The 26,727-nt window shown below is 34.3% G+C and overlaps 2 protein-coding genes across 16 annotated transcripts in view; one reads left to right on the forward strand and one right to left on the reverse strand.

Moving 5' to 3' along the window:
* LRRIQ1 (leucine rich repeats and IQ motif containing 1) overlaps window positions 1-24,168 on the reverse strand; it is a 215,536-nt gene extending 191,368 nt beyond the window's left edge. For 6 of the 8 annotated variants that reach the window (XR_003520105.2, XM_027595280.2, XM_027595281.2 and 3 more), the window contains exons 1-8: window positions 24,102-24,168; window positions 20,590-20,731; window positions 19,359-19,470; window positions 15,070-15,161; window positions 13,163-13,280; window positions 10,057-10,280; window positions 5,331-5,405; window positions 1,416-3,038 (exon numbers count right to left, since the gene is read on the reverse strand). Coding sequence is in view for 7 of the 8 variants with exons in the window: in XM_027595280.2 (XP_027451081.2) it covers window positions 1,416-3,038; window positions 5,331-5,405; window positions 10,057-10,280; window positions 13,163-13,280; window positions 15,070-15,161; window positions 19,359-19,470; window positions 20,590-20,730 (2,385 nt within the window). In the remaining variant the exon portion in view is untranslated. Of the gene's footprint in view, window positions 1-1,415; window positions 3,039-5,330; window positions 5,406-10,056; window positions 10,281-13,162; window positions 13,281-15,069; window positions 15,162-19,358; window positions 19,471-20,589; window positions 20,732-22,943; window positions 23,022-24,101 lie in introns of those variants that run through there. The other 2 variants (XM_027595279.2, XM_027595285.2) reach the window with 2 other exon arrangements.
* A 13-nt stretch (window positions 24,169-24,181) lies between these two features.
* Window positions 24,182-26,727, forward strand: part of TSPAN19 (tetraspanin 19) — a 34,032-nt gene continuing 31,486 nt past the window's right edge. For 5 of the 8 annotated variants that reach the window (XR_003520103.2, XM_027595268.2, XM_027595273.2 and 2 more), the window contains exon 1: window positions 24,259-24,296. The gene's annotated coding sequence lies outside the window, so the exon portion shown is untranslated. Of the gene's footprint in view, window positions 24,297-26,727 lie in introns of all 8 variants that reach the window. The other 3 variants (XM_027595269.2, XM_027595271.2, XM_027595272.2) reach the window with 3 other exon arrangements.

Consider the following 26,727-nt stretch of genomic DNA (forward strand, 5'->3'; position numbering starts at 1 on the left):
CAGAGTCCTGGGATAGAGCCCCCACATCCCGCATTGAGCCCTACATCCCGCATCAAGCCCCGCATCCCACATCGAGCCCCGCATTGGGCTCTCTGCTCATTGGGAAGCCTGCTTCTCCCTCTCCCACTCCCCCTGCTTGTGTTCCCTCCCTCGCTGTGTCTCTCTCTGTCAAATAAAAAAAAAAAAATCTTAAAAAAAAAAGAATACCCTGGAATCTTATTTAAGCAATTATCAAAATCTGTAGTAATGTATTTATTGGTATATTTATTTGTTTAAAGCCTTTTTGTATACCAGTCAGTTCTATAATGTCAATGACTGGGGTTTCTTTTTGTCCCTTTAGTCCAACAATAAATATTGATCAATCATATTGGACAGATAAATATTTGCTGAGTGAATAAATAAAAAATTGATATATATTAACATGAATGTTTCTTTTCCTAGGCATCTGTCTATATCAAAAAACTAAATACATTTTATTGAATACATTTCAGTTTCAGGCCCTAGCCAGATACATGTATTTTAATCGTAAGTCCTTTCTAGTGTTGTACTACTTGAAATATTCTTTCCTGTTTTTCTACCCATTTGTTAGTTTCTGTCTTTTAGTTTCTGTCTTTTTTTAAATATTTTATTTATTTATTTGAGAAAGTGTGTACATGAGTGTGGATGAGCAGGGGAAGGGGCAGAGGGAGAGAGACAAGCAGACTCCCTGCTGAGCAGGGACCCTAGTGCGGGGCTTATCCCAATACCCTGGGATCATGGCCTGAGCCTAAGGCAGAGCCTTAACCAGCTGAACCACCCAGGCACCCGTTAGTTTTTGTCTTAATTTTGGTTGAAAATATGCGCTTTATAAACATAAAAGTTCATTGGAGTTGATGATTATTTAAATTTCAGGCATATATGCACCGTATTTATATATGCACATGACTAAATATGTTTCCAAATAGCACATGACTAAATATGTTTCCAAATAGAAATTCTAGAGTCTTCTATTATAAGCCTTTCTTTCACAGCCCTTGTCAGGTAGAGAAATCCACTTCATTCCAAAAGGAGCCAGTAGGTGGTGCTGTGCCCAAGACTATAGCAAACTAACAATGTCAATTTAGGAATTTCCTACTAAATTCCACACTAAATTCCCAGATGCCTCCACTCTTAGAAGCTTAATAATGGCTACAGGACCCTTGAACATGCCTTCAAGATATAAATCAAAGCTTTTTGTAGTGCAACACTGAGGGAGATACCTTGAAGAATTTCAATCAAGGAGATCTTTTAAATACATCCCCTCTCAAATGGGGCAATATTTCATTAGCAATGTCACCAATTAAGAGACAAAATTCTTGGATACAAAATATGTCTTCTACATTTTAGAGAATCGGTTGTAATTAAATATGAAAAAGTATTATAAAGTTATAAAATACCTGCTGTAAAGTATTCCAAGGGCCACATCGAAGAATTTCTAGTGTATTCAAAGGGGGCATCATGTTGGCTGGGCATCTTACAGGTCTCTTCATCTTAGCAATTTTCTTTTGTTGATTTTGCTTGAAAATTTCAAACCAAGGTTTAAATGATTTTATCCAAGCTAGCCTCTTTTCTTCAACAGAAGATAGAAGTGTTGGCTTTGGTAAAGAATAGGTCACAATACTTTCACATTCAGTTCTATTTTCATGACATTCTTCTGAGGTTTCTGTAGGTTGAGACTTAAGTGAGTTTCCTTCTTTAAAAACTAAGGAGTTTTTTGCCTTATAGCTACCCAAATCTTCACAAAGAGCATTTCTACCAAGAATATAATCTTGCTCATTTATTTTGCCTTCTATATTTATCATGGAATCACTGCTGTTAAAAATCACATCACTATTCAGAGTATTGCCTTTTGGGATCTCCTCAGTTTTTTCTTTGGATTTTAAATCAATTTCTTTTTCTTGTAGTATTATATTTTCCCCTATAACTTCAGAATTTTCTAATTTTAGTGGTTGTTGCTTCACTGAAATCACTGAAATATTATTCTCTTCATATAATATTCCATTCTGTTCTGATAGCTCTTCTTTTTCTACTTTTTGTATCTTATTCTGTTGATTACCTCTGATTATTTTCTGTTCTTCATTGTTTTCTACCTTGCTAATTTCTTGATTATGTCCTACTATTATTATTTGGGTGTCTGGTCTCATATTCTCCTTTTTGGCAGTTTTCACATTTTCCCCTTTTTGTATTTGAGGCTTTAATTCTTGCAGCTGAAACTGTTCTTTCACATTTTCTTTTAAATCTGGGTTTTCCAATTCAGTTTTTTTGTCTATATTTTCACATTTTCTTTCTTCCTTGACAGTTTTTTCAAAACATTGTTTTTTTGGCAGGTTTTCATTTTCTACTTCAAATTCTGCCAAAATTGCCTGGTTTGTAATAGGATCTTCCCATTGCTCTTGTATTGATTCTTTTAGTACAAGCTCTCTACCTACACTTTCAGTCTTACTTGATTTTTCAGGTAGCCAGAGGGGAACATCTTCCCATTTCTTTGACTTTTCATCCCCTACCTTTTTGGCTATATCATCCTTATTCTTTGATGTATCTTCAACAGTTAAATGTTTGATATATTCACCTTTCTTTAATGCTCTACTTATTAGCTGTTCACTTGCATCTTCTCTTAATCTTAATTTTTCCTTGTTTAGTAGTTGCTCTTTTTCTTTTCTCATGATGTTCTTTTTTTCTTCATATTCTTTTTCTCTCCTCCTCCTTGCCTCCTGCTTCTGCTTTTTTATCCCTTCTTCTATCCTTTGTTCTTCCTCCCATCTTTTTTGTTTTTTTTCTTCCATCTGTCGTATTTTTGCTTCCTTTTCTTTCCACTCTAGCGCTTTCCTTTTCTTACTTTCTATTTGTTCTTTTATGATGGGGCCATATTTCTGGTAGGCCACAAATGCTTTGTATTTAGCCTGAATTGTTACAGCTGCATTATGCTGCAGTTTTAATAAACGCATTTTTTCTTTTTCTTGTAGATCTTTAAATCGTGTTCTTTCTTCTTCCATTTGTAAATGCAAGTTTTTAATAAACTCCTAAAGTAAAGTAAGATAAATAGTATTCAGCATAAACTAAAGATGTCATTAAAATATCATCTAAAATATAGGCTGAAAACAAATAGTAAAATTGAAATCATAATGAAGCTGTTACAAAATTCACTTAGAGGAACTAAAGCCATTTATTTTAAAGGGTAATATTTTTTTTTAAATGTTTGGGAGTTTTGATCATGTTAGCCAGTTGATATTCTAATATTATAGCTATACTAAGCCACCCAGATATGAATTGAGAAATTCCTTGAGGATAGAAAGCATATGAAATCAGAATGACACAGAGAAAAAGCGAGAGAAACCACAAGCCAAAATTTGTGTAGAAGAGGACTTCAAACTGTCTGAGATGGGAGGGCTGATATAGGAGACTCCCAGAGCTGCACAGAAACTGCAGAAGCAGGGGGTTATTGGGTGAGATTTATGATACCAGGAAGGCAAGGTAGAACATACGTATAAGCAATATGAAGAACTAGCCTAGTCACACCTTTTATCCTTTCTTAACTATTAAGACACCTAATAAGCACATATTGCATTAAGTGAGATCATTTGGAGTTAGGCAAGAAAAATGTCAGTCACTAGAGTCCTAAAACAAAAGTAAACAGATCAACAAAATTCAGCAAATATTTGAGGAAAACTAACACAAAGGATGTGAGACGATCAAAATAGTTCAATAAGCAGAAGAAGTAGTTTCTGAGATAAGAGAGCTATTAAACTAAATAAAAATTTACAAAAAATGTTTAGGAAAAATATGTTTAAATAACTTTGTATAAAAATGAAAATGCAAGTACTCAAAAAAAAATGACTCACTCAAACAAAAAATCAAAATAGAATGGCTTAAATAGTTGTTGACTAAATAAAATCTTCCAAATTAAACACTTTCCTGAAACAACATACAAAATAACAAAGACATGAAGTCTATGACAGAGACTTTCAAGTGTAAAGGGGATCAACACAGAAACTCCAATATGACTAGTAGGAGTTACAGCTAGAGACCTGAGAAAAATTGAAGGGAAGAAAATTATAGAAAAATGTTTTCAGGGGCACCTGGGTGGCTCAGTAGGTTCAGCGTCTGACTCTTGATTTCGGCTCAGGTCAGGATCTCAGGATCCTGGGATTGAGCCCTATGTTGGGCTCTGCACTCAGCGGGGAGTCTGCTTCAGGATTCTCTCTCTCTCTCTCTCCCTCTGCCCTCCCCACACCCCGGCACTCTCTCTCTCTCTAAAATAAATAAATAAATCTTAAAAAAAAAAAAGAAAAGAAAAATATTTTCTAAACCAAAAAATCGTAAGATAAAGAGTAGAGTTAACTTTTCATGCATACACAGACACACACACTGATACACTCACATGGATGCTAGCAATATTTCAGAACCCTAAGGAATTAAGCTCCATGAAGGCAGTATTCTCTATTCTATCCACTGCTGTACCTTGAACACTCAGGAAGTGCCTGAGTGGATATGTGTGGATAAATGTAAAAAAGTAAAAAATCCTAAGGCTTCAAAAGAATGTAAGGAATGAGTATCAAATTTACAATAATAACAGGCAAAAATATATAAATATGCAATGGAGTTATATCTTTAAATTGTTAAAACCAAATGGTAATAAATCTGGATTCTGTACCCCAGGAAACCAATCGTTCCGTTGTTAAAGCAAAATAAAAATATTTTCAAGTGTGCAAAGACTGAGAAAATTTGCTATCCAATAATGTTTTCAACAAGTATTTAGGCATACAAGAAATGAAAATTGGGGCCAGAAATCAGGGGATGACTCAGGATTCAAAGAACACTAAAGATCAAAGAAACCATTAACACTTAAATTGTTTTGTTCTGCTATGTTCTTCCATCATTTCACTTAAGAAGTCAGCTGTTAGTTTACTGTTGCTCCTTTTTAGGTAATGTGCCTTTCTGCTCCAGCAGCTTTTACAACTTCTCCCCCCTTGTCTTGAATTTCAATAGTTATACTATTACATTCCCAGGTGTGATTTTCATAACCATCTTCAATCATAATGAAATATTTATAATAGTATGTTTCCTCAAACCTTAAAAAATTGTAGAATTATAATTTTATATAGACATGTTCACTCACTAAACCAGTTTATTTTAATTTTTAGGACCTTATATTTCAAGGAGAATTTCTGATGATTAATGAGGTATTTAAAGCTTTAGTAAATTAAATCCTACACCAGGTAGGCAATATTATTTTAAAATGTCCATTTCAAGTATAATAATTTATTTCAAATGAAGAATGATTATTGTGATGATTAAAAACAAGAAATAGATACCTCATGCTGTTTAAATTTCTCTTTCCACATTTTCTCTTCTTTATGGAGTTCATCATTCATCTTGTCCTGTTCTTGCTGAACATACGGTAATATTGAGATATTGTGTTCAATTATCAAAAAAACATTATGTTCATTATATTCGAATCTCAAAACCTATATTTGTAAATAATAGTTACAGATAACAACTCAACCATTGATACTCTGTGATTAGTACTGGGAAAACAACTTTAATCTCAACCTAAAGTATCACATAAATGATATCTAGGGTTCCCATTTTGAGCACATAAAGATGTTTGCAACCTGGGCAAGTTCTTTTATTTATTTGAGTATGTTTATTCACATAATAAAATGCATTGGCTAGATATGCTATTGGGCAATGCAAAAATTACAAATAATAATGTATGCGAGATGAGTTTTACATTACAATTTTTTCTCTCCATACCATCCCATTAAACCACATAATCCATCGGTTCAGTGGATAATGATTTTCTTGATTAGCATCTATTTTGTTAAGCTCTGCAGAATAAACAAAATCAGTAAAATATAATCCCTTTCCTCTAAAATTTTACCTTTAATATGGGAACACTATAGTAAGTTCACCTATTACCTCAAATTTAGCAGAATAAATTTATCACAAGAGAAAACTATAAAGGATCACAGTAGAAATAGGTGTTCTAACTAGAAGATCACGAAAAGTCTCATACAGAAGATTGTATTTGAAGGCATTTATTAAATGTTTTTCAACTAGGAAAATGTAGCTCTGTTTTTAGGATAATTAAAAGGTTACATTAGAGTTAAAGACAAAAAACCAAGGAGTCACTAAAGAGATCAATAAGGTCGGTACTAGAGAAGCCCATGTAAGAAGCCAGGAGGGCCTTCTGTATAGGGTGATGGGAGCAAGAACAGATACAAAGACAACATAAACATGAAATTGCTACAAAATGCCAAGTGCCTGGAAATAAAGGAAGTGAGAATATTTCTTTGGACATAATCTTATAAAATGAGAATTAAGCACAGAAATAATGTTTAAAGAATCCTTCTGGCAGCACTATGGTGAATGGGTTTGTGGAATACAAGACCAAAAGTAGAGATCAATTAGAGAGTTTAGTGAATATGCCAAGCTAGACATTAGGACATCCTGAACTACAGAGTAACAGCAGATAGGTGGATGGATGAGAAGATGGATAATGTAACTATTAGAGAGAGGAGGATAATAAAGAGAAGGAAGAGCCAAAGATGGTCCTTACCTTTCTAGCTTAGACTATGATGATAGTGTAGCTCACCAAAATGACGAATACCAGAGGAGAGGCACAGCTCAGAAAGACAATGCCTTCGGTTTTAGACACATTAAGTTCTGAGTGTAAAGTATCTGTAGGAGAGTTACATAGTTCATTTTTCTTTTTTGTTATAAATATAGATTTGTTTCTGAACAGCTATATAATGGATTTGTTTCTGTCAGCTATGAATGACATTATCTTTTTTTTTTTAAGATTTTATTTATTTATTTGACAGAGAGAGACACAGCGAGAGAGGGAACACAAGCAGGGGGAGTGTGAGAGGGACAAGCAGGCTTCCCGCTGAGCAGGGAACCCGATGCCGGGCTTGATCCCAGGACCTGGAATCATGACCTGAGCCGAAGGCAGACGCTTAACGACTGAGCCATGAATGACATTATCAAGAGAGAAAGTATATGAAAAAAAAAGGACAAAGGAAGAAATCCTTGGTAGTACCATATTCAAGAAGAGAAAGAGAGACAGAGACAGAGAAGGCTAACATGGATATAAAGAGGAACTGCCAAACAGGGAAGAAGAAAATCAAGGCGTTGTGATCCCACAGAAGTCAAAGAAGAGAGAAATGGTGAACAATCGAATTTTTACTGGCATAAAATGCTACAGAGGCCAATATAACAACTGAAAAAGAAACTGTGAATATGGAAACTTAGAAGTCATTGGTTATTTTTGTCAAGAGCAGTTTCATTTAGTGGGGTGGTGGTGATATATACCTCGTAGGTTTAGGATTCAATGAGAGACAAGGACATAAATATAGCAAAACTAACTACTCTTTAAGATGCCTTACTATGATAAGTAGAGCTAAAGTGAGACATTATTAACAAAGGTGATCTTATGATTTTTCTTTTTTTTTGTTTCTAGAATGGAAGAAAACTGAACATGCTTTAAATAATAAGGAAGGAGGAAGTTGATAGGGGCATTTCAGCATACAAGGTAAAACAAACAAAAACGTAGGGGTAAACTGAAAAATAATATAGAGCAGAGCAGGGAAAGCTAATTTTTAGTAGAAGAAACCTTTTCTAATGAGTGTGGAGCAAAGACAAGAAAAAAGGTAGGGTGAATACAGAGATTGGGTGCAAACTAGATATAGGATTAGGAAGAGGGAGTTCGTAATTGATGCAAAAATGTAATGTGATCACTTGCCAATAATGAGGAGGGAGAAGTTGGGTAAAACTCTTAAGGAAAGAAATTTACAATAGCTTCCTATTTCACTCCCCAACAGCTAACAAACGACACAGAAAAGAACTACTGAAAGTAAGTAAATTACATATTTATAATACATCACTATAAAATTATGGCATGGTCCCACTGGAAAAGTTTTAAGCCCCAAGACATAAAAATGTATACATTTAGGAATTCATTAAAATATTTTTAAACTATAATTTTATGATAAAGCACAAATTACTTTCAGAAACTAAGTTAGAATCCTTTGAAGGTGGGGCCTGGATGTCAGATCTCTTTTGTGTCATTGAAGTACATAGCCGAATGCTTTGCCATTGAGGTAGTCGATAAATTTTTTGTTTTAAAACCATTAAAAATGGCAATTTGGGTGAACAGAATTTAAAAGTCAGATGTTCTCGGGGCGCCTGGGTGGCTGTCATTAAGCGTCTGCCTTCAACTCCGGTCATGATCCCAGGGTCCTGGGATCAAGCCCCGCACCAGGCTCCCTGCTCTGCGGAAAGCCTGCTTCTTCCTCTCCCACTCCCCCTGCTTGTGTTCCCTCTCTCACAGTGTCTCTCTCTGTCAAGTAAAGAAATAAAATCTTTAAAAGTCAGATGTTTTCTAAATCTCTAAACACCACTAACAATCAATAGCCATGATGCATTTCAGCATAAGACAACAAACACTACTCCAAAAATCTAAATTATATTAAAGCCTATCCTGGAATAAAGCTTCTGACTTTTGGAAATGACCAATTAATCTGGTCTATGGAAAGGAAAATATAACGAAAGGAAAGCTAAGGATCCACACTACTAGAAAAAGCCACAGCCAAACTGGGTCTACAGTATAATTGCTTTTAATTAATTTATTTCATATACAATCAGGAAATGCAATGTACTCAACATGGAAGGGTAGAATACACTGAACTGCCTAAGTGACCACATGTCAATGTTCTCTATATGCAACTCTCAAAACTAGTAAGTGTGGGTAATATGTAGGTCAATTTTAGTAATGTAAGACAGAGAAGTCCATCCTGCTTGTTATCTACACATTCTAATGATCCTGATGGCCAGAAAGTAGGGTACCAAAAATCCACCAGTTTCTCAATATGCCACTACCATGACCTAAAGGAATGGACCTCCTGGGGTAGGGTTAGGAGGAAACAGAAACAAAAACAACACAAAAAATTTCTAGTCTCAGGAATTAGCTTAATCATGGGAGCAAGACACAGACCATTACCTACATGGGTGAACTGCTATAACCAAATATGTTTTATGTAATTGCTATACATTAGACCACATAGCAAGGATATTTCATGATCAAGAAAATTCTGTTGCCTTCTTGTATGACTAGAAGGGTATGAAAAAGCAACGTTTATGTTGTGAATATCGACCTATGTTGTAAATATCAACCTAGGAAAATCTTTGTAACTTCATTGACCCTAGGGGCCCACAAGATCCAAAGCAGCATCTGAAATTTCAGTGAATTTTAATAAATTTTTAAGTAAATTAAATTAATGTATATAGTCAAATAAATTTATATAAATTTTTAAATCCAATAAATTTAATGAAAACTAATCAAGAAAGCCATAGTAAATATTGTTACCACAGACAATTGGCTCAATTATTAGGAGTACTTACATCCCATAGAACAGAGCTCAGTCCACACCATAAGCTAAAACATCAGTACTATTCAGAAGTAGTTACTGATTCAAAAAATGTATAAAAAGAGCCCAGATATCCATTGACTGATGAATGGATAAAGAAGATGTGATATATATATATCTACACACACATATATATAATGAAATATTACTCAACCTTCAAAAAGAATGAAATCTTGCCATTTGCAACAACATGGATGGAACTAGAGAGTATTATACTAAGAGAAATAAGTCAGTCAGAGAAAGACAAATACTATATGATTTCACTCATATATGGAATTTAAGAAACAAAACAGATGAACATAAGGGAAAGGAAGGAAAAATAAAATAAAATGAAAACAGAGAGGGAGGAAAACCATAAGAGACTCTTAACTATAGGAAACACACTGAGGGTTCCTGGAGGGAAGGTGGTGGGATGAGGTAATTGGGTGATGGGAATTAAGGAGGGCACTTGAAGTAATGAGCACTAGGTGTTATATGCAACTGATGAAGCACTAAATTCTATCTCCGAAACTAATAATACAGTGTATGTTAATTAAATTGGATTTAAATTTAAAAATTTATAAAATAAAGAAAAAATGTATGAAAAACAAAAATTAAAAAAAACACTTACCTTCTGAATATTCTCTAATTTATTCTTTTCAACTTCAAATTGTTTCATCCAGCAATGTCTCTTTTCTTCTTCTTCTTGAAATTGCTTTTCTTCTTTATCCCTTTGAGCTTTGAGGGTTTCTTTCTTCTGGTCTTCCAGTTCTTTCTGTTTGTCTTGCCAAGCCTCAAAAGACTGCCTACATCTCTCTTCCACTTCACAGTATCCAAAATTTATATCAGCATCATCTGTATTCATGAAAAGAAATATTATTATTCTTAAAAGCAAGCCTCTCAAAACTGACCTAATGTAGAGTATGAAAGTAATTTTGAAATGAAGAAATAAGGTCAATGTATTACCAAAGTAAAAGTGATAATATGCCAAAAAAATACAGTCTTGAATATACATAAAAATCCTATTGCAGTCATATACAAGGAAGTTCCACTTCAGTCAATAAAGAAATCACATAACTTACCTTAACTATACCACAAAACTTAATTAATATAAAAGTGTGTACGTGTGTGTGTGTGTGTGTGTGTGTGTGTGTGTGTGTGTGTGTGCTGTTAAAGGAACATAGTTAAAGGATACTTAAAAATTCAAGGCTGGGGGCGCCTGGGTGGTTCAGTCAGTTAGCTTTTTTATTTTTTAATTTTTTATTATTTTAGATCAATCTATTATTAACATATAATGTGTTATTTGTTTCAGGGGTACAGGTCTGTGATTCATCAGCCTTACACAATACAGAGCGCTCACCACAACACATACCCTCCCCAGTGCCCATCACCCAGCCACCCCATCCTTCCCACCCTGCTCCACTCCAGCAATCCTCAGTTTGTTTCCTGAGATTGAGAGTCTCTTATGGTTTGTCTCCCTCTCTGGTTTCTTCTTCTTTCATTTTTTCCTTTCTTCCCCTATGATCCTCTGCCTTGTTTCTCAAATTCCACATATCAGTGAGATCATATGATAATTGTCTTTGATTGACTTATTTCGCTTAGCATAATACCCTCTAGTTCCATCCACATTGTTGCAAATGGTAAGATTTCATTTTTTGATGGCTGAGTAATATTCCATTGTGTGTGTGTGTATGTGTGTGTATACACACCACATCTTTTTTTTTTAAGATTTTATTTATTTGACAGAGAGAGACACAGCAAGAGAGGGAACACAAGCAGGGGGAGCGGGAGAGGGAGAAGCAGACTCCCTGCAGAGCAGGGAGACGATGCAGGGCTCGATCCCAGGACCCTGGGATCATGACCTGAGCCGAAGGCAGACGCTTAACGACTGAGCCACCCAGGCGCCCCAACACCACATCTTCTTTATCCATTCATCTGTCGGTGGACATCTGGGCTCTTTCCATAGTTTGGCTATTGTGGACATTGCTACTATAAACATTGGGTGCACATGCCCCTTTGGATCACTACATTTGCTGGGTCGTAGGGTAGCTCAATTTTCAACTTTTTGAGGAACCTCCATACTGTTTTCCAGAGTGGCTGCACCGACTTGCATTCCCACTAACAGTGTAGGAGGGTTCCCCTCTCTCCTCATCCTCACCAACATTTGTCGTTTCCTGACTTGTTAATTTTAGCCATTCTGACTGGTGTGAGGTGGTATCTCACTGAGGTTTTGATTTGTATTTCCCCGATGCCCAGTGATGTTGAGCACTCTTTCATGTTTTTATTGGCCACCTGGATATCTTCTTTGCAGAAATGTTTGTTCATTTCTTCTGCCCATTTCTTGTTTGGATTATTTGTTCTTTGGGTGTTGAGTTTGATAAGTTCTTTGTAGATTTTGGATACTAACCCTTTATCTGATATGTCATTTGCAAATATCTTCTCCCATTCTGTCAGTTGTCTTTTGGTTTTGTAGACTGTTTCCTTTGCTGTGCAAAAGCTTTTTATCTTGATGAAGTCCCAATAGTTCATTTTTGCCCTTGCTTCCCTTGCCTTTGGAGATATGTCTAGTAAGAAGTTGCTACAGCTGAGGTCGAAGACGTTGCTGCCTGTGTTCTCCTCAAGGATTTTGGTGGATTCCTGTCTCACATTTAGTTCTTTCATCCATTTTGAGTCTATTTTTGTGGATGGTGTAAGGAAATGGTCCAGTTTCATTCTTGTGCATGTGGCTGTCCAATTTTCCCAACACCATTTGTTGAAGAGACTGTCTTTTTTCCACTGGATATTCTTTCCTGCTTTGTTGAAGATGAGTTGACCATAGAGTTGAGGGTCCATTTCTAAGTTCTCTATTCTGTTCCATTGATCTATGTGTCTGTTTTTGTGCCAGTACCATACTGTCTTGATGATTACAGCTTTGTAATAGAGCTTGAAGTCCGGAATTGTGATGCCACCAGCTTTGCTTTTCTTTTTCAACATTCCTCTGGCTACTCGGGGTCTTTTCTGGTTCCATACAAATTTTAGGATTATTTATTCCATTTCTTTGAAAAAAGTTGATGGTATTTTGATAGGGATTGCATTGAATGTATAGATTGCTCTAGGTAGCATAGACATTTTCACAATATTTGTTCTTCCAATCCATGAGTTAAGCTTCTGACTCTTGATTTTGGCTCGTCATGGCCTCAGGGTCCTAGGATCAAGCCCTGTGTCAGGCTCCCCACTCAGAAGGGTGTGTGCTTCTCTCCCTCTCCCTCTCCCCCTGCTCATTCTCTCTCTCTCTAAAATAAATAAATCTAGGGCACCTGGGGTGGCTCAGATGGTTAAGCGTCTGCCTTCAGCTCAGGTCATGATCCCAGGGTCCTGGGATCAAGTCCCGCATCAGGCTCCCTGCTCCTTGGGAGCCTGCTTCTCCCTCTGCCTCTCTCTCTCTCTCTGTCTCTCATGAATAAATAAATAAAAAGTTAAAAAAAAATAAATCTAAAAAAAAAAATCCAAGGCTGGGTATATCTATTTCAGTCAGATATATATGGAAAAATTTAAATGTATTTAAATCAAGTTAATTTAGGAGGCATAAAAAACTATGAAAATATGAATTTAAGTAAGTACAGTAAGGGCATAATAATTTTCAAATATCATGATTGTATTTTTCTAAATGTCAAAAGAAAACTCTCTAAATTTTTTTCAGAGAACTATGGTCAATCACATAAAAATTATCAAAAATATTCTTGAGCAGTTTAGTGCACCTGGAAAAACATGTTCATCCACAGGCAAATCATGAGGACCAGGCTTTAGAATAGAATCAGGACTGCCACAATGGGTTTTAATCCTCAGAAATTCTTCTTTTTCTATTTCAGATAACATCTAAAAGGTTAAAAGAGTACCAATAATTAAAGAAAGAGTAAAGTAATAATTTTAATAATATACCAAGCTTTATATACACATACCTAGAACTTCATTAACTTTCAGTCTCTCTCAAATACAACCCTACAGCACACTAAAAATCTTATTCCCATCCAAGCAGACTGTATTTTACCCTCCTTGTTTTTCAGAATTCTAATCACTTTCTTATATTTACCCACAATATTCAAATAAACTGCTTGAAAATCTGTGGAATGAATAAGTCATGGGAATAAAAGGTACAGCATTAGGAAGAGTGTCAATGATATTGTAATAGCTTTGTATGGTGACAGATGTTAGCTACCCTGGGGTGAGCATAGCCTAATGTGTAGAGACGTTTTATTACTATGCAGTATACCTGAAGCTAATGTAACATTGTATGTCAACTATACTCAAGTGAAAGCAAAGAATATTGCTTGAAAATTATTTCAAAGTGTTTCTACTAATGTTTGCTTTCTTCCTAATACATTTCTATATTTCTTAACTATAGTGATGCTCACATCTACAAACAGCTAATACATTTAGCATGTTTAGAAAAATGGAACTATTCTCCACTTTAACCTGAATTATGCAAAAATCGTATGTTGATGAATACTTTTCCATAATTGGATTTCTACCATATTCTAGTTGGAAAGATATAGGATATCTATTTCAATGAAGTAGCAGTATGATAATTCAAAATTAATATTTCAAGTTTGTTACCAAAAAAGAGAGTAAGACATACATATAAGCAATTTTCAAATTATGTTAAACATCTTAGGGAGCAGAGTAGAGTTAGGTAAAATTAGAGATAGCTAGGTAAAATAAGAAGTAAAATGAGTCCAAGATGCTGAACCTGTAGAAGAAATTTCTCAAATATATTTCTGGAGGTTTTAACCAAAATTGCTAGCCTCTCCCTTACTCTTATTTCTTTAGGAATTTTTATATTTTATCTTTTTTTTAAACTAACATAAGATGTTCTACATTTAAAATTTCCATGGGATATTTATTGATTTTTTTTTAAGATTTTATTTATTTTTTGCTAGAGAGAGAGCACAAGCAGGGAGAGGAGCAGAGGGAGAGGGAGAAGCAGGCTTCCCACTGAGCAGGGAGCCCGACATGGGACTCAATCCAGGGCCCTGGGATCATAACCTGAGCCGAAGGCAGACACTTAATGGACTGAACCACCCAGGCATCCCTCCAAGGGATATTGAAAGTCTCTGCTGGAACACAGTACGTTCCTAAGCAGGGTAATAAACATTGTATTTATTGTTTTCCTTGGAGTTTTTAGGGAAAAACTATCAAACAGTATAGTTTTACTGTTTCATCTACATGCATTTTAAAGTCCCAATTACTGATGATTCACATCACTATTTCTAATATTTTTAAAATTGAAATTTGAATTTTTGTATATTACATGCCAGAGGAAAAAATAAAGCCAAAAATGATTTGATTAAAAATAATTAAATTTTTAAGTTTTAATAGGTGGACTTTACTTTTTTTTAAATATTTATTTGAGAGAGAGAGTGCACAAGCTGTGGGGATGGGCAGAAGGAGAGGGAGAAAGAATCTTTTGCTGACATGGAGGTGGATCCCACAACTCCGAGATCATGACCTAGGCCAAATCCAAGAGTCACCAAGAGTTAACGGATTGTGCCACCCAGGTGCCCTTATCACTGAACTTTAAATCAGGGAACTATCATCCTTCATAAGAGGGAAAGGTAAATTTCTAATTGTAATATTGAGTACTTTCAATCAAATATTGATCATATACCTTTATTAACTGTCCCGGATTTTCTTTATGTTCAGTTGATAATTCTATCCTTAAATGCATGTGATTATTAGGAACCACTCCATAACTATAGTCTAGAGAAAGAAAAAATATTATAGCTTTAAATATTAGAGCAGGGCAAAGCATGTTAAAATCTCAAACCCTTTCATTATCCTTTAATCTCAAATTCTATCATAGTATATTCTTGATCAGTGACTCAAAACAATAGGAAAATAATGAAAAATAAAGAACAGAGGAAATCTATAATCTTTGTTCTAAAAATAAAAGTAACAAATTTATAAAGCACTCTCTTGATCACCTTTCATATCCTATAATAAACTAAATAAACTAAAGTTTATTTTCCACACACACAGTATAATGCTGTTTGATACTGCAGTGACACCTTGATTAGAAATCAATAAAGGTTCAATTCTACTGCCACAAACTAGCAATATAACCTTGCACAAGATACTAAACACACTTTAATAAAAGTATTAGTTTAAAAGATTATAATTACTAATGTGAATGAAGTGAGCTTTCATTTCTGATTTTATGAATTTTTATTGAATTTTATTGTCCTTTTATCATCTGTGCAGATGTAATTAATTTTTTCCTTTTTCAGCTAATGTGTTCTATCTTGTTAATCTTCATTAACAGTAAACTATTATTCTCAGATGACTGTTTTGCTGGTTAACTAACTACTCACACTTATTTTGTCAGACATTACAGATTTTCTTCTTCGACACCTATTCACAGTCTCAGGAGCCTGCTTTCCCATGTGAGGGGCTGACAAAGCAAAAATAACATTCTCCAGATTCCTTTGAAGCTAGGTTTCTGAGGGTGATTAAGGTTCAGCCAATTGATATATTTGCATAAGTCTTTATTTCCATAAAAATATTATGTGTGAAAAGAGACAGGGAGCAATACTTTCATTTTTCTGGCCCAAATTATGATAGAGGGAGCTTTGGGTTGGAGATAGGAGTGTGTAGTAGAAGATTAATGTCTCCAAATATCTTAATTATATCAGACAGCAGCTCTTTCTGCAACACAGTTTAACAATGTATGTGTGTGTGTATATTTTTTACAATTTGGATGTTCGGACTAGAGTGTATTTCTTCAGTTTTATTAACAATCCTGTTATTCATTGGAATAGCTAGTCTTCAAAGATGTCTCTTCCACACTTCCTGGTATGCATTCACTGTTTAGTTCCTTCCCACAGGGAACCTGGGCTGACCCCATATGAAACTAGATCATAAGAAGCCTTACAAGGTTCCACATTAGTCTACTGGGATTTTATTCATGGAACTCCTCAGAATCCAGGTGCCATGCAAGCCATAGGGAGATACCACACGTAGGTGCCTCCAGCTGACCATCCAGGTGCCCCAGTTGAACTCCCACCCAACAATTAGCATCAAACAACAAGCATTTCAGTGAACCATATTTGGAATTCCAATCCACTAAAAACTTCAGATGACTGTGTCCCTGTTCAACATCTAACTGTGAATGCATACACAGCAAGCAAGAATTGCCTTGCTAAGCTCAGTCAACCCACAGAACCATTAGAGATAATAACTGTTTTTATTTTAAACCACTCAGTTTGTTTTGCAGCACTAAATAACCAAAATGTCTAACCTCTACCCATAAAACAAAGACACAAACACCCCCAAAACCTTTCTGCTTAAAGCAGCTCAAGTAGCTTCTGTCTACAACTGAGAGCCCTAATTAATATATCTACATTCATAAGTGAAATCAGCCCCTGGTTTCTTGTGTGTGTGTGTGTGTGTGTGTGTGTGTGTGTGTGTATGTGTATGTGTGTGTGTTATGCTTTATATTTGAAATATGCAGCTTTTTATAAATGAAATATTATATAATCTGCAGATTTGTTTATCCTTGATGGATTGTAAGAATTCAACTGTAAAATCATACTCATTTCTTTTTTTCCTTTTTTTTAATCATACTAATTTCTAATGACATTCGAGAAGGAAACTTTTTCCACTTTCTTGCCAGATTATTGATTTAATCATGTTTTCCACTTTTTTCAAGCAATTTTGATCATTTGAATTTTCTTGGAAAAATATTTTATTCATTGAGACTATCATACTTATTTGATCAGAACTATACATGAGATCTCATAATTTTCTAAACCACTGCTATAATTACATTATATAAACTTTCATGTAACTAATTTTCTATAATTGTGTTTCCTTTTATTTTTTCTTAATTAGCCTATATAATTGCCAATATATTTATAAAATATTTTCATTGTATAAACTTTAGTAAATATACATAAGCAAATCATTAATATTCCCTATAACTCAACTACGGATAATCACTGCCAAAATTTGAAGCATCTACATAAAGTAAGTCTTTACATATCCATTCACACATGTGCTCAAGGACAAAAATCTTGGAGTCAATTTCCTCTCCTCCTGTTATTCCAATCCATCAACAAATACTTTTGGTTCTTTTTAACTTAAAAATAGCTTCTAGATTATGATGATTTTTTATCATTTCTACTCCAATCACTCTCATCTCTAACCATACTATTTTTTTTAAAGACTTTATTTGTCAGAGAGAGAGAGAGAGAGCACAAGCAGGGGGAGCAGCAGGCAAAGGGAGAAGCAGGTTCCCTGCTGAGCAAGGAGCCCAATGTGGGACTCGATCCCAGGACCCTGGGATCAAGACCTGAGCCAAAAGCAGATACTTAACTGACTGAGCCACCAAGGAACCCCTCTAACCATCCTATTGCAATAGTCTTGTAGTTGACTCTTGCTACCTCAGGTTATCTTTTCTACACAATCACCAGAATGATTGCCTCAAAAATGTGTCAGATATTGTCACTCCTTACTCAAAAACCTTCACACACACAGAGTAGAATCCAAAGCCCAGACCATGATTTATAAGAGCCCTATATGATCTGACCCCCATATGATCTGTGCCTTTGCCTTTACAGGGGCTTCTTTCTGGAACACTGGCTCTCTAGATACCCATGTGGCTCCCCTTCTCATTCACTGAGATATCCATGTGGCTTTCCTTCTCAGTCATTGCTCAGATATCACCTCCTCAGAGAGGCCTTCCATTACTTATTCTATCTAAAAAAGCAACCTTCAATCTCTATCCCCTATCTTAAATTGTTTCCTCCATGGAAATTATCATTATTAAAATATTACATATTTATTTGTTTCAAGTCTGTCTCCTCACACTGGAGCATTAGAATAGGAAAGCAAGACCTTTGCCTATTTTGTTCTCTGTTATGTTCTCAGTGGCTGAAACAGATCCTTTCACACAGTAATATTTGTTGAATGAATATCTATGAATATCCACATTGTAATTTATACTAATATTTGCATAAATAAAACTGAATTTTATAATAACTTTAAATACTATATAATAAACATTTTTATACCATTAAATATTATCTAAACCATCTCTTTTAGTGGGTGTTGTTGGTTACACTGAGACCTATTGAACATTTAGGCTGTTGCCATTTTTCATTATAAACCAAGCCATGATTAGTTCTAATTAAATCTTTGATCATTCTATTATTCTTGGAATAATTCCAAGAAGTAAATTTGCTCAGTTGAAGCAAATAAAAATTGTTAGATTTCCGATGTAAATTATGTTTTTCTCCAAAAAAATGTATAAACTGATACTTCTAAAATATTCCTGTGACTAATTTTCTTTTTTTTAATGCAAAGATGACCCTTGAACAACATAGGGGTTATGAGTGACAACCCCCCAGGCAGTCAAAAATCCGCATATAACTTTTGATCTCCCAAAACACACTTACTAATAGCCTACTACAGACCAGAACATTTACCAATGACATAAACAGTCTATTAAGGCATATTTTATATATTATATGTATTATATACTGTATTCGTACAATAAAGACAAATGAAAACATTATTAAGAACATCATAAGGAAGAGAAAATCCATTTACAGTACTGTACTGTAAAAAATCTGCACATAAATGACCCATGTAGTTCAAATCTGTGTTGTTCAAGAATCAACTGTAATAGAGTGTCTGGTTTTAATTAGGACTGGTAAAACAAACTGTTGGTGGCTAGTATCTATTGGACATATACAGAAAGTAGTAAGGAAAAAAATTAATGGACTAAATCCAGCATATTATAGATATTATAGAAGAGAGAAAGGCATATACATGTATATAACAACAGCTAAGAACTTCAAGCAGTATATTTTTCTAAATTATAAATTATTCATGCCTACAGAAAACTTATCTGTCAAACAGATAAAAACTGTACTTCAAAAAAAAAAAACTACTTACTTAAAACATCAGTATCTTCCAAGTCCTGAAGAAGGAGCTCTTCAACAGTTTTGCTCTTATTCTTTATGATGTTAATATAATGAAGAACTGACTCAGGTAACTCATTCAAATCCTAAAATTTTTTTACAAAATGAAAGAAACTGTTAAATTGTTTATTAAAACTATGTATCAAAAATTTGATGAAAGTTTTCATACACTAAAACTTTGAGTAAAATGTGTAAATCAGTTCAAACAAGTATATTTGATTAAAATTTGCTTTTCATTTTCAGGTGATTATGAAGTACATCCATGATTCTGTTGCCTTTCATATTCAAATGAAGAATTTCACAAATTTGCCTCACTTGAATTAGCTATGGATAGACATAATAGACATAATAATATAAAAATTATAACTTTCCAAAAGTAATATAGAGGTTATTGCAATCCTAATTAAAAATCAAAGTAGAATTATCCTTTGAGACTTAACAAACCAGGTTTTTTTTGGGAAAAAGCTTAGTGGAGAATATTTTGAAAAAGCAAAATAAAGAATTTGACCTGTTTGATATTTAATAATAAAAAACCACAATAGGGCAAAAATTAACAGAATAATGGAAAAGAATAGAGAGCCTTGGATAGATTTTATGTATAACAACTAAACATATACAAATGATAAGACAAATCAATTAAGAAGAGGTAGATTATTCATCAAGTGACATTAATATTAACTAAATATGTGAAGGAAAATTTCTATTTAGATCTACATTATATAACACACTTGAAAATAAATTCCCATTAGTTTAAGGATTTTAATGTAAAAGAATGAATCTGTGAATAAATTTTCTAAGCATATAAACATTGGGGGAAATATACAAGTGAAAAGATAATATATTTGATTTCAAAAAAATAACTATTTCTATAGGTCTAAAGATTTCACATAAATTTTGCTTTTCATGTATATCTAATAACATTAAAAAGCTCATGATTTAAGTTTAAAAAGCAGGATAAAAATAAATAATTCTATGTCTAATACCAATTTTACAAAAAATGCACATATATACATGTGAAATTATAAGTGACTTCTATCTTCAATGTACTTTTTATATTTAAATATCTAACAATAAACATAGTTTAAAAGTGATTGTAAAGTTAAAAAATGAGATAACAATGTAAAGCAAATTGAGAAAAGCAATATTTCTCCTACAAAGTTTACTCCAGTTAAAAGGCTCTTAAAAGCCCAGCATTTAACACTTACCGTATCACTATCATCACTCTGGATGTCTGATTTTGAATCACTATCAACATCATCTTTTTCTAATGAAGAAATGCTGATTTTATCCAATTCATCTTCTATTTCTTCTTTGAGTTTTGTATCATCATCATCATTTTCCATCATCCTTCATAATAAACACAGAACCATTTAAAAAAATTGAAGAGGATAAAATGAGTACAAACTATGGGTTGTTTAATGTGTTATACCAATCCAACATGTTCCGTATAAATATTTTCATCAAGGATACTTTCATCATATCTTATTATGGTTGCACTATATATTAAAGAACACTGTTTTCTCTCTTCATTAATTCATTATTTCTCTGTTTAACTACAAAATGATCAACTCTAATAATACTCTCTTAATTCTCTAAGGGAAAAATCACATGGAATGGACTGTCTTAGCTTCCTGAACCAAGAAACGTCACAGTAAAATTCATCCTCATGGGAATAACTGAGGGTGAAATACCTCTGAACAGCTTGAATATGCAGAGGTTAGAATACTCATAAGAAAAAAAAACAATACTCATTAGAGAACAACCTAAGTCTATATATGGGACAACATATGATTAGTTTCTACTCATTTACTCATAGTTGTTAATTTTACTATAGATAGCCACATGTTTTTAACAACAATATGTTGTAATAATGGATAATATGTGGCTTATAAGACCAATATTTATATTATTTAAGCCTTTAATGCTTGTGATGGATATGGATCAAGCAGTATATTACAGTATATCTTCATGTAATCATCATCATCATCCACCACCATTAGCTTCCAAGTATTGAGTATTTGTGACAAGCCAGGCACTAGAAGACACTTTGTGTGATTGATAATCATCAGAGCAAATTAACAGGTATAAGGTCATTATAGTCATTGTATTGATAAGAAAACCAAGGTTTGAAGAGTTTACTTAACTTCACACCGTCATTATGCTAATAAGTAATGGGGACAGGGCCCTAATTGAGAGACCCCGAATCCAAAACCAGTGCTTTTCCCACTATGAAATGGTCTCCAAACTTAGTCAAGCTCTTCATCTGCCCAGTAATCCTTCTGAATATCCCCTAGCCCAATAGTCTTCAAACTGCAGATGATAACCCATTAGTGGATCAAGACATTAATTCAGTGGCTCTTCATCATAAAGTTTTGATGATGTAATAGGATAGGAAAAATTAGGGTATATCAGAAAATAAACTATAGGTATACTATATATGTTAAAGATAAAAATTGTTTTAAAAACTTTTGTTTCAGTTTTAAGTGGGTATATATGTATCCATGTGTGCATGAGCTGCAGTGTAATGTGTAATTTGTTTGTTTTACTGTGGGTCTTGGTTTAAGGAAAAAAGTTTGAAGAATACTGTACTCATCAACTATGATTTTATTTCAGTGCAATTTCTTTCACATATAAATGATTTAATTGGGATGATCTCCATGTATTGCCTATACTCTTGGGCATTTATCCCAGAAAAATGAAATTTTATGTTCACACTAAAACTTACATGAATATTCACAAGTTTTATTCATGATAGCCTCAACCTGGAGACAACCAAAATGTCCCTCAGTAGGTGAATGGTTAAACCAATTCTACTACATCCATACCATGTAATACTACTCAGCAATAAAAGGGATGGATATTGATACATGTCACAATACCGACAAATCTCCATGAATCTCTAGGGAACTATGTTGAGCAAAAAGCCCAAACCAAAAGGTAACATATCACAAAATTCCATTTATATAACATTTTTGAAATGACAAAATTTTATAAGTGGAGAACAGATTAGTGATTCCCAGGAGTCAGGGGTGGATGGCGGTTATGGTAATAAAAGGGCAACATGAAAGATTCTTGTAGCATTGGAGCTGTTCAGTATCTTGATTGGAATAGTAGGTAAGTGAGCACATTCAGATGATAAAACTTGTATCTGATACACACAAATGATTACAAGTAAAACAGAGGAAATCTGAGTAAGATTAGCAGACTGCACCAATAAAAATGTTACCATTGGGAGATACTGGACAGTGTACAAGGGCTATTTCCACATTATTTCTTAAAACTACATGTTAATCTATAATTATCTCAATAAAAAATTTAATTAAAAAATCCTAAATACTAAGGAAAGTTAAATATGATGGATTCATAGAATGGAATACTATACAAGTCCTTTTAAAAATGGGTATATTTACTGTGCTCCTGTGGAAAGGTAGCAACGAAGAAATAATTGAGAAAAGGCACGTGGTAGAAAAATATGCAGAGTAACTATACACACATACTTTTTTTTAAACACAGAAACTTTGGGGGACAAATTGGGGAACTTTTAATTTTCATTTCATACCTTTATGTTGAGTGATCTTTAAAATCATGAGTATGTACTACTTTTGTAGTTTAGACAATTTTACCCATCATCTTCCTCCTCCAAAGGAAAACAAAACCATAAACAGAACCAGTATAAAATGGTATCCTGTTATCAAACTTACTTAAAGTGCAATTCAAAAGATTTGCGAGGTAGGAAAATTAGATTTTTTTAAAATGTAGCTATAAAGCAGAATGCACAGGTACACTAAACTTTATGTAGAAAGAAAGGCAGGAGAAAAGGGTAAAGGTAAGAATCATTTCCATTATGTGTCCCTCTCTGCTCATCAACTGGCCCTTTAGATCAGCCCTGTCCAACTATATATCCAAGCACATATGTGATTTTAAATTTTCTAGTAGCAATTTTTAAAAAAGGAGAGAGTAACAGGTGAAATTAGTTTTAATAATATATTTTATTTAACCCATTATAACCAAAATATTATTTCAACATTTAGTCAATAAAAAATCATTTATTATTAAGATCAATGTAAAAAGTTTATATTTTTGTTTTTTATACTAATTCTTCAAAATGTAATGTGTATTTTACACCTACAGTACCTTTCAATTTGGACCAGCTGCATTTCAAGCCTTCAGCAGCCACCTAGTGGTTTGGTTACAGGATAGGACAGTGCAGCCCTAGATGTATCCCACCGTAAGAGGACTACAGTAAACTTCTTCAAGTTGATAATAAATCACTTGGAGTTGGCTAAAGCTGCCAAAAGTGGGAAATCTTAAGGAACTCTCCTTTCAACCGTAGTTTTTCAATTATAAATAAAGGGAAGGAAATCTACTTTAAAAGATAACTATAAATCATAAAAAAAAAAAAAAGAGGAAAGAAAGGAAGAGGGAAATGGAGGGAGGGATGAAAGGAACTATCATTTAGGGAGGAGAAAAGGTAATTATCGAAAGCTCCCTAGATCCTAAGGGAGGATCTCTAAGTTTTGGGTGAGCTACAAAATCTCCAAAATCGAAAGGAGCCTAGGGCTCCGCAGACTCCAGCAGCCACCCCCTCAGCCCGCCGGCCCCCCGACCGTTTGCCCTGGCCTTGGCAGAGAGGGGCCTGGCTCCGTCTGTGCTCCCATAGCTCTGTCTCGCCTCCCGCGCCACCAACCCCAGCCATGAGGGGCCCCAGCTCACCCACCAGCGGCTAAATCCCTAGGCTTGGTTGGAAGACAGCGCCCAAAGACTCCAAACAAAGCGTAACCACGACAACAGCCAATCCCAAGGAAGATGGACGGGTCTTTTCTTACCGGTGCCCCAGTAGGACAAACTATCTCCACTCGAAATTGGCCTGAACGCTGCATCTCAGGAGCTGAATGAGGAACGTTTTTTCCAGGTAGATTTTAATATTTAAATACTTTGGGAAAATATGTAATAAAGAAACGACATTTTGCTACAGTTACCCAAGTAAAGGTAGCTTGACCTTTAAAATGTTTCTGATCTATCAATATTTATTACTTGAAACTAGTGAATGTTCAGTTGCCCACGTAAAAACTATTCATTCCACCAAATCTTAATCTTGAGTGATTTATGGGGCCTGAAGTATGGAAGAGAAGCCAATAAATCGTTTGCTTTCCGTGACAGCAATTTATTTTTAAAAAGACAAATAAATCAATTATCACTCAATGCCTATCAAAAACCCTCCAAGTGTATGGGGTGAAAATTTTTAAAAATTATTTTCTGAAATATGTTTTACTTAAAATATTGACAGTGACACCCACTGTTTTAACATAAAATTTGAAGCGTAAGTATATACATTATGCTATTTAATTTTAACTTAAAAATTCATCTAAGTTGGGGCGCCTGGGTGGCTCAGCGTCTGCCTTCAGCTGAGGTCACGATCCCAGGGTCTTGGGATCAAGCCCTACCTCAGGCTCCCTGCTTATGGGGGAGCCTGCTCCTCCCTCTCCCTCTGCATGCTGCTCCCCCTGCTTGTGCGCGCTCTCTCTCTCTCAAATAAATAAATAAAATCTTTTAAAAAAAATTTCATCTAATTTCCTTTACCGTGGAGCAAATACATAGTGTACAAACTGTGAAATTTATTTTAGTTAATAACAGATATTTCTGTTTAATTTTTTTTAAGCTTGCAAAGAATTAAATTCCAAGAGGAAGTGGCTAAGCATAATTGTAAAAGACATCTGACATACAATAAACTAAAAGCAAACATTTCCTTTAAGCATTTGAAAGAAAATAGACTATTTCCTGGTAACAATTAACATTGCATCAACATAGGAATTAATAATATAGAATGAGAAATAAGTAGATTTTTGAAATTAAAAAAACACATGTTAGTGCCTCACTCAAAGACAATGATTTTCAAAAATCAACTACTTCTGGTTTCAAATCTAATTAAAATTTAGGATATTTTCATTATCAAAGTCCATGCTCAAGTGCCATTTTTTCTTTTTTTTTCAGTTTAGTTTTGTTGCAAATTTATAGACTATTCAAATTCTTCATTTAAAATGCTCAGGTTAGGGGCGCCTCGGTGGCTCAGTCTATTGAGAGTCCCACTCTTGGTTTCGGCTCAGGTCATGGTCTCAGGGTGGTGAGATGCAGCCCCCCACCCCCAAGTCTGCTTGAGATTCTCTCCCTCACCCTCTGCCCCTCCCCCTCAAATAATTAAATAAATCTTTAACAAAATAAAAAAATAAAATAAAATGCTCAGCAAAAAAATAAGTAAATAAAAAATAAATAAGTAAAATACTCAGGCTATTGTATTATGTTGAAATCCACAATAAAAATCTTAAAATTAATTTTATTTGTAATTATGAAACTATTCAGGCTTTTCCTACAGAATATCAAATCCATTAGCAATCAATTAATTTCCAGAACTAATGTTTTTTTAGAGATTTTATTCATCTATTTGAGAGAGATTGAGACCATGAGTGGGGAGGAAGTTCAGAGGGACAGGAAGAAGCAGACTCCCCGCTAAGCAGGGAGCCCAATGTGGGACTTGATCCCAGGACCCTGGGATCATGACCGGAATTGAGAGCAGATGTTTAACTGACTGAGCCACCCAGGCACTGTCTAGAACTAATTTTAAATTAGCTAAATTAGTAATCAGCTTTTATGAAGATGATGTCTAAATTGCTTTTTTTCTTAAATCTTACCTTGTCAAACGAATTGATAGCAAAAAAGAAAAATATTGAAAGTTCTGAAGATAAGTTATGATGCATGTTACTACATCTCTTATATTCTTGTTATTTTTTACTTTGGAGGAAAACTGACAATTCTATCAATTAGTCATACCTTAGCTATCACTAATTAATATTACTAAATAATGAACAAAATACAATAATTGTCTCATATAGTTAGAGATTATGTCAATTTAACTTGAAACTTTTCTTTAAGTCTGCAGCATTTAGCATAAATTTATTTAATTGAAATCTTCCTAGATATTATAACCTAAAATTGAGTATGTCAGTTTGTCCATAACCTTTTAACCTGAGTAGGGTTTTTTTTCTTTTTAATAAGTATTTCTCTTTTCATTAAATTTTTTAAAGATTTTCTTTATATATTTATGACAGACAGAGAGAGAGAGAGAGAGGCAGAGGCAGAGGGAGAAGCAGGCTCCCAGAAGAGCAGGGAGCCCTATGCAAGAACTCCATCCCAGGACCCCAGGATCATGACCTGAGCTGAAGGCAGATGCTTAACCGACTGAACCACCCAGGCGCCCCTCTTTTCATTAAATTTTGACCTTATTTTGAAAATTATCTGCAGGTCTGATTGGTTTATAGCCTATTGACCTAACACAATATAATTCCCTT

The sequence above is a fragment of the Zalophus californianus genome, chromosome 9 (genome assembly GCF_009762305.2).
Source record: "Zalophus californianus isolate mZalCal1 chromosome 9, mZalCal1.pri.v2, whole genome shotgun sequence".
Classification (NCBI taxonomy): domain Eukaryota; kingdom Metazoa; phylum Chordata; class Mammalia; order Carnivora; family Otariidae; genus Zalophus; species Zalophus californianus.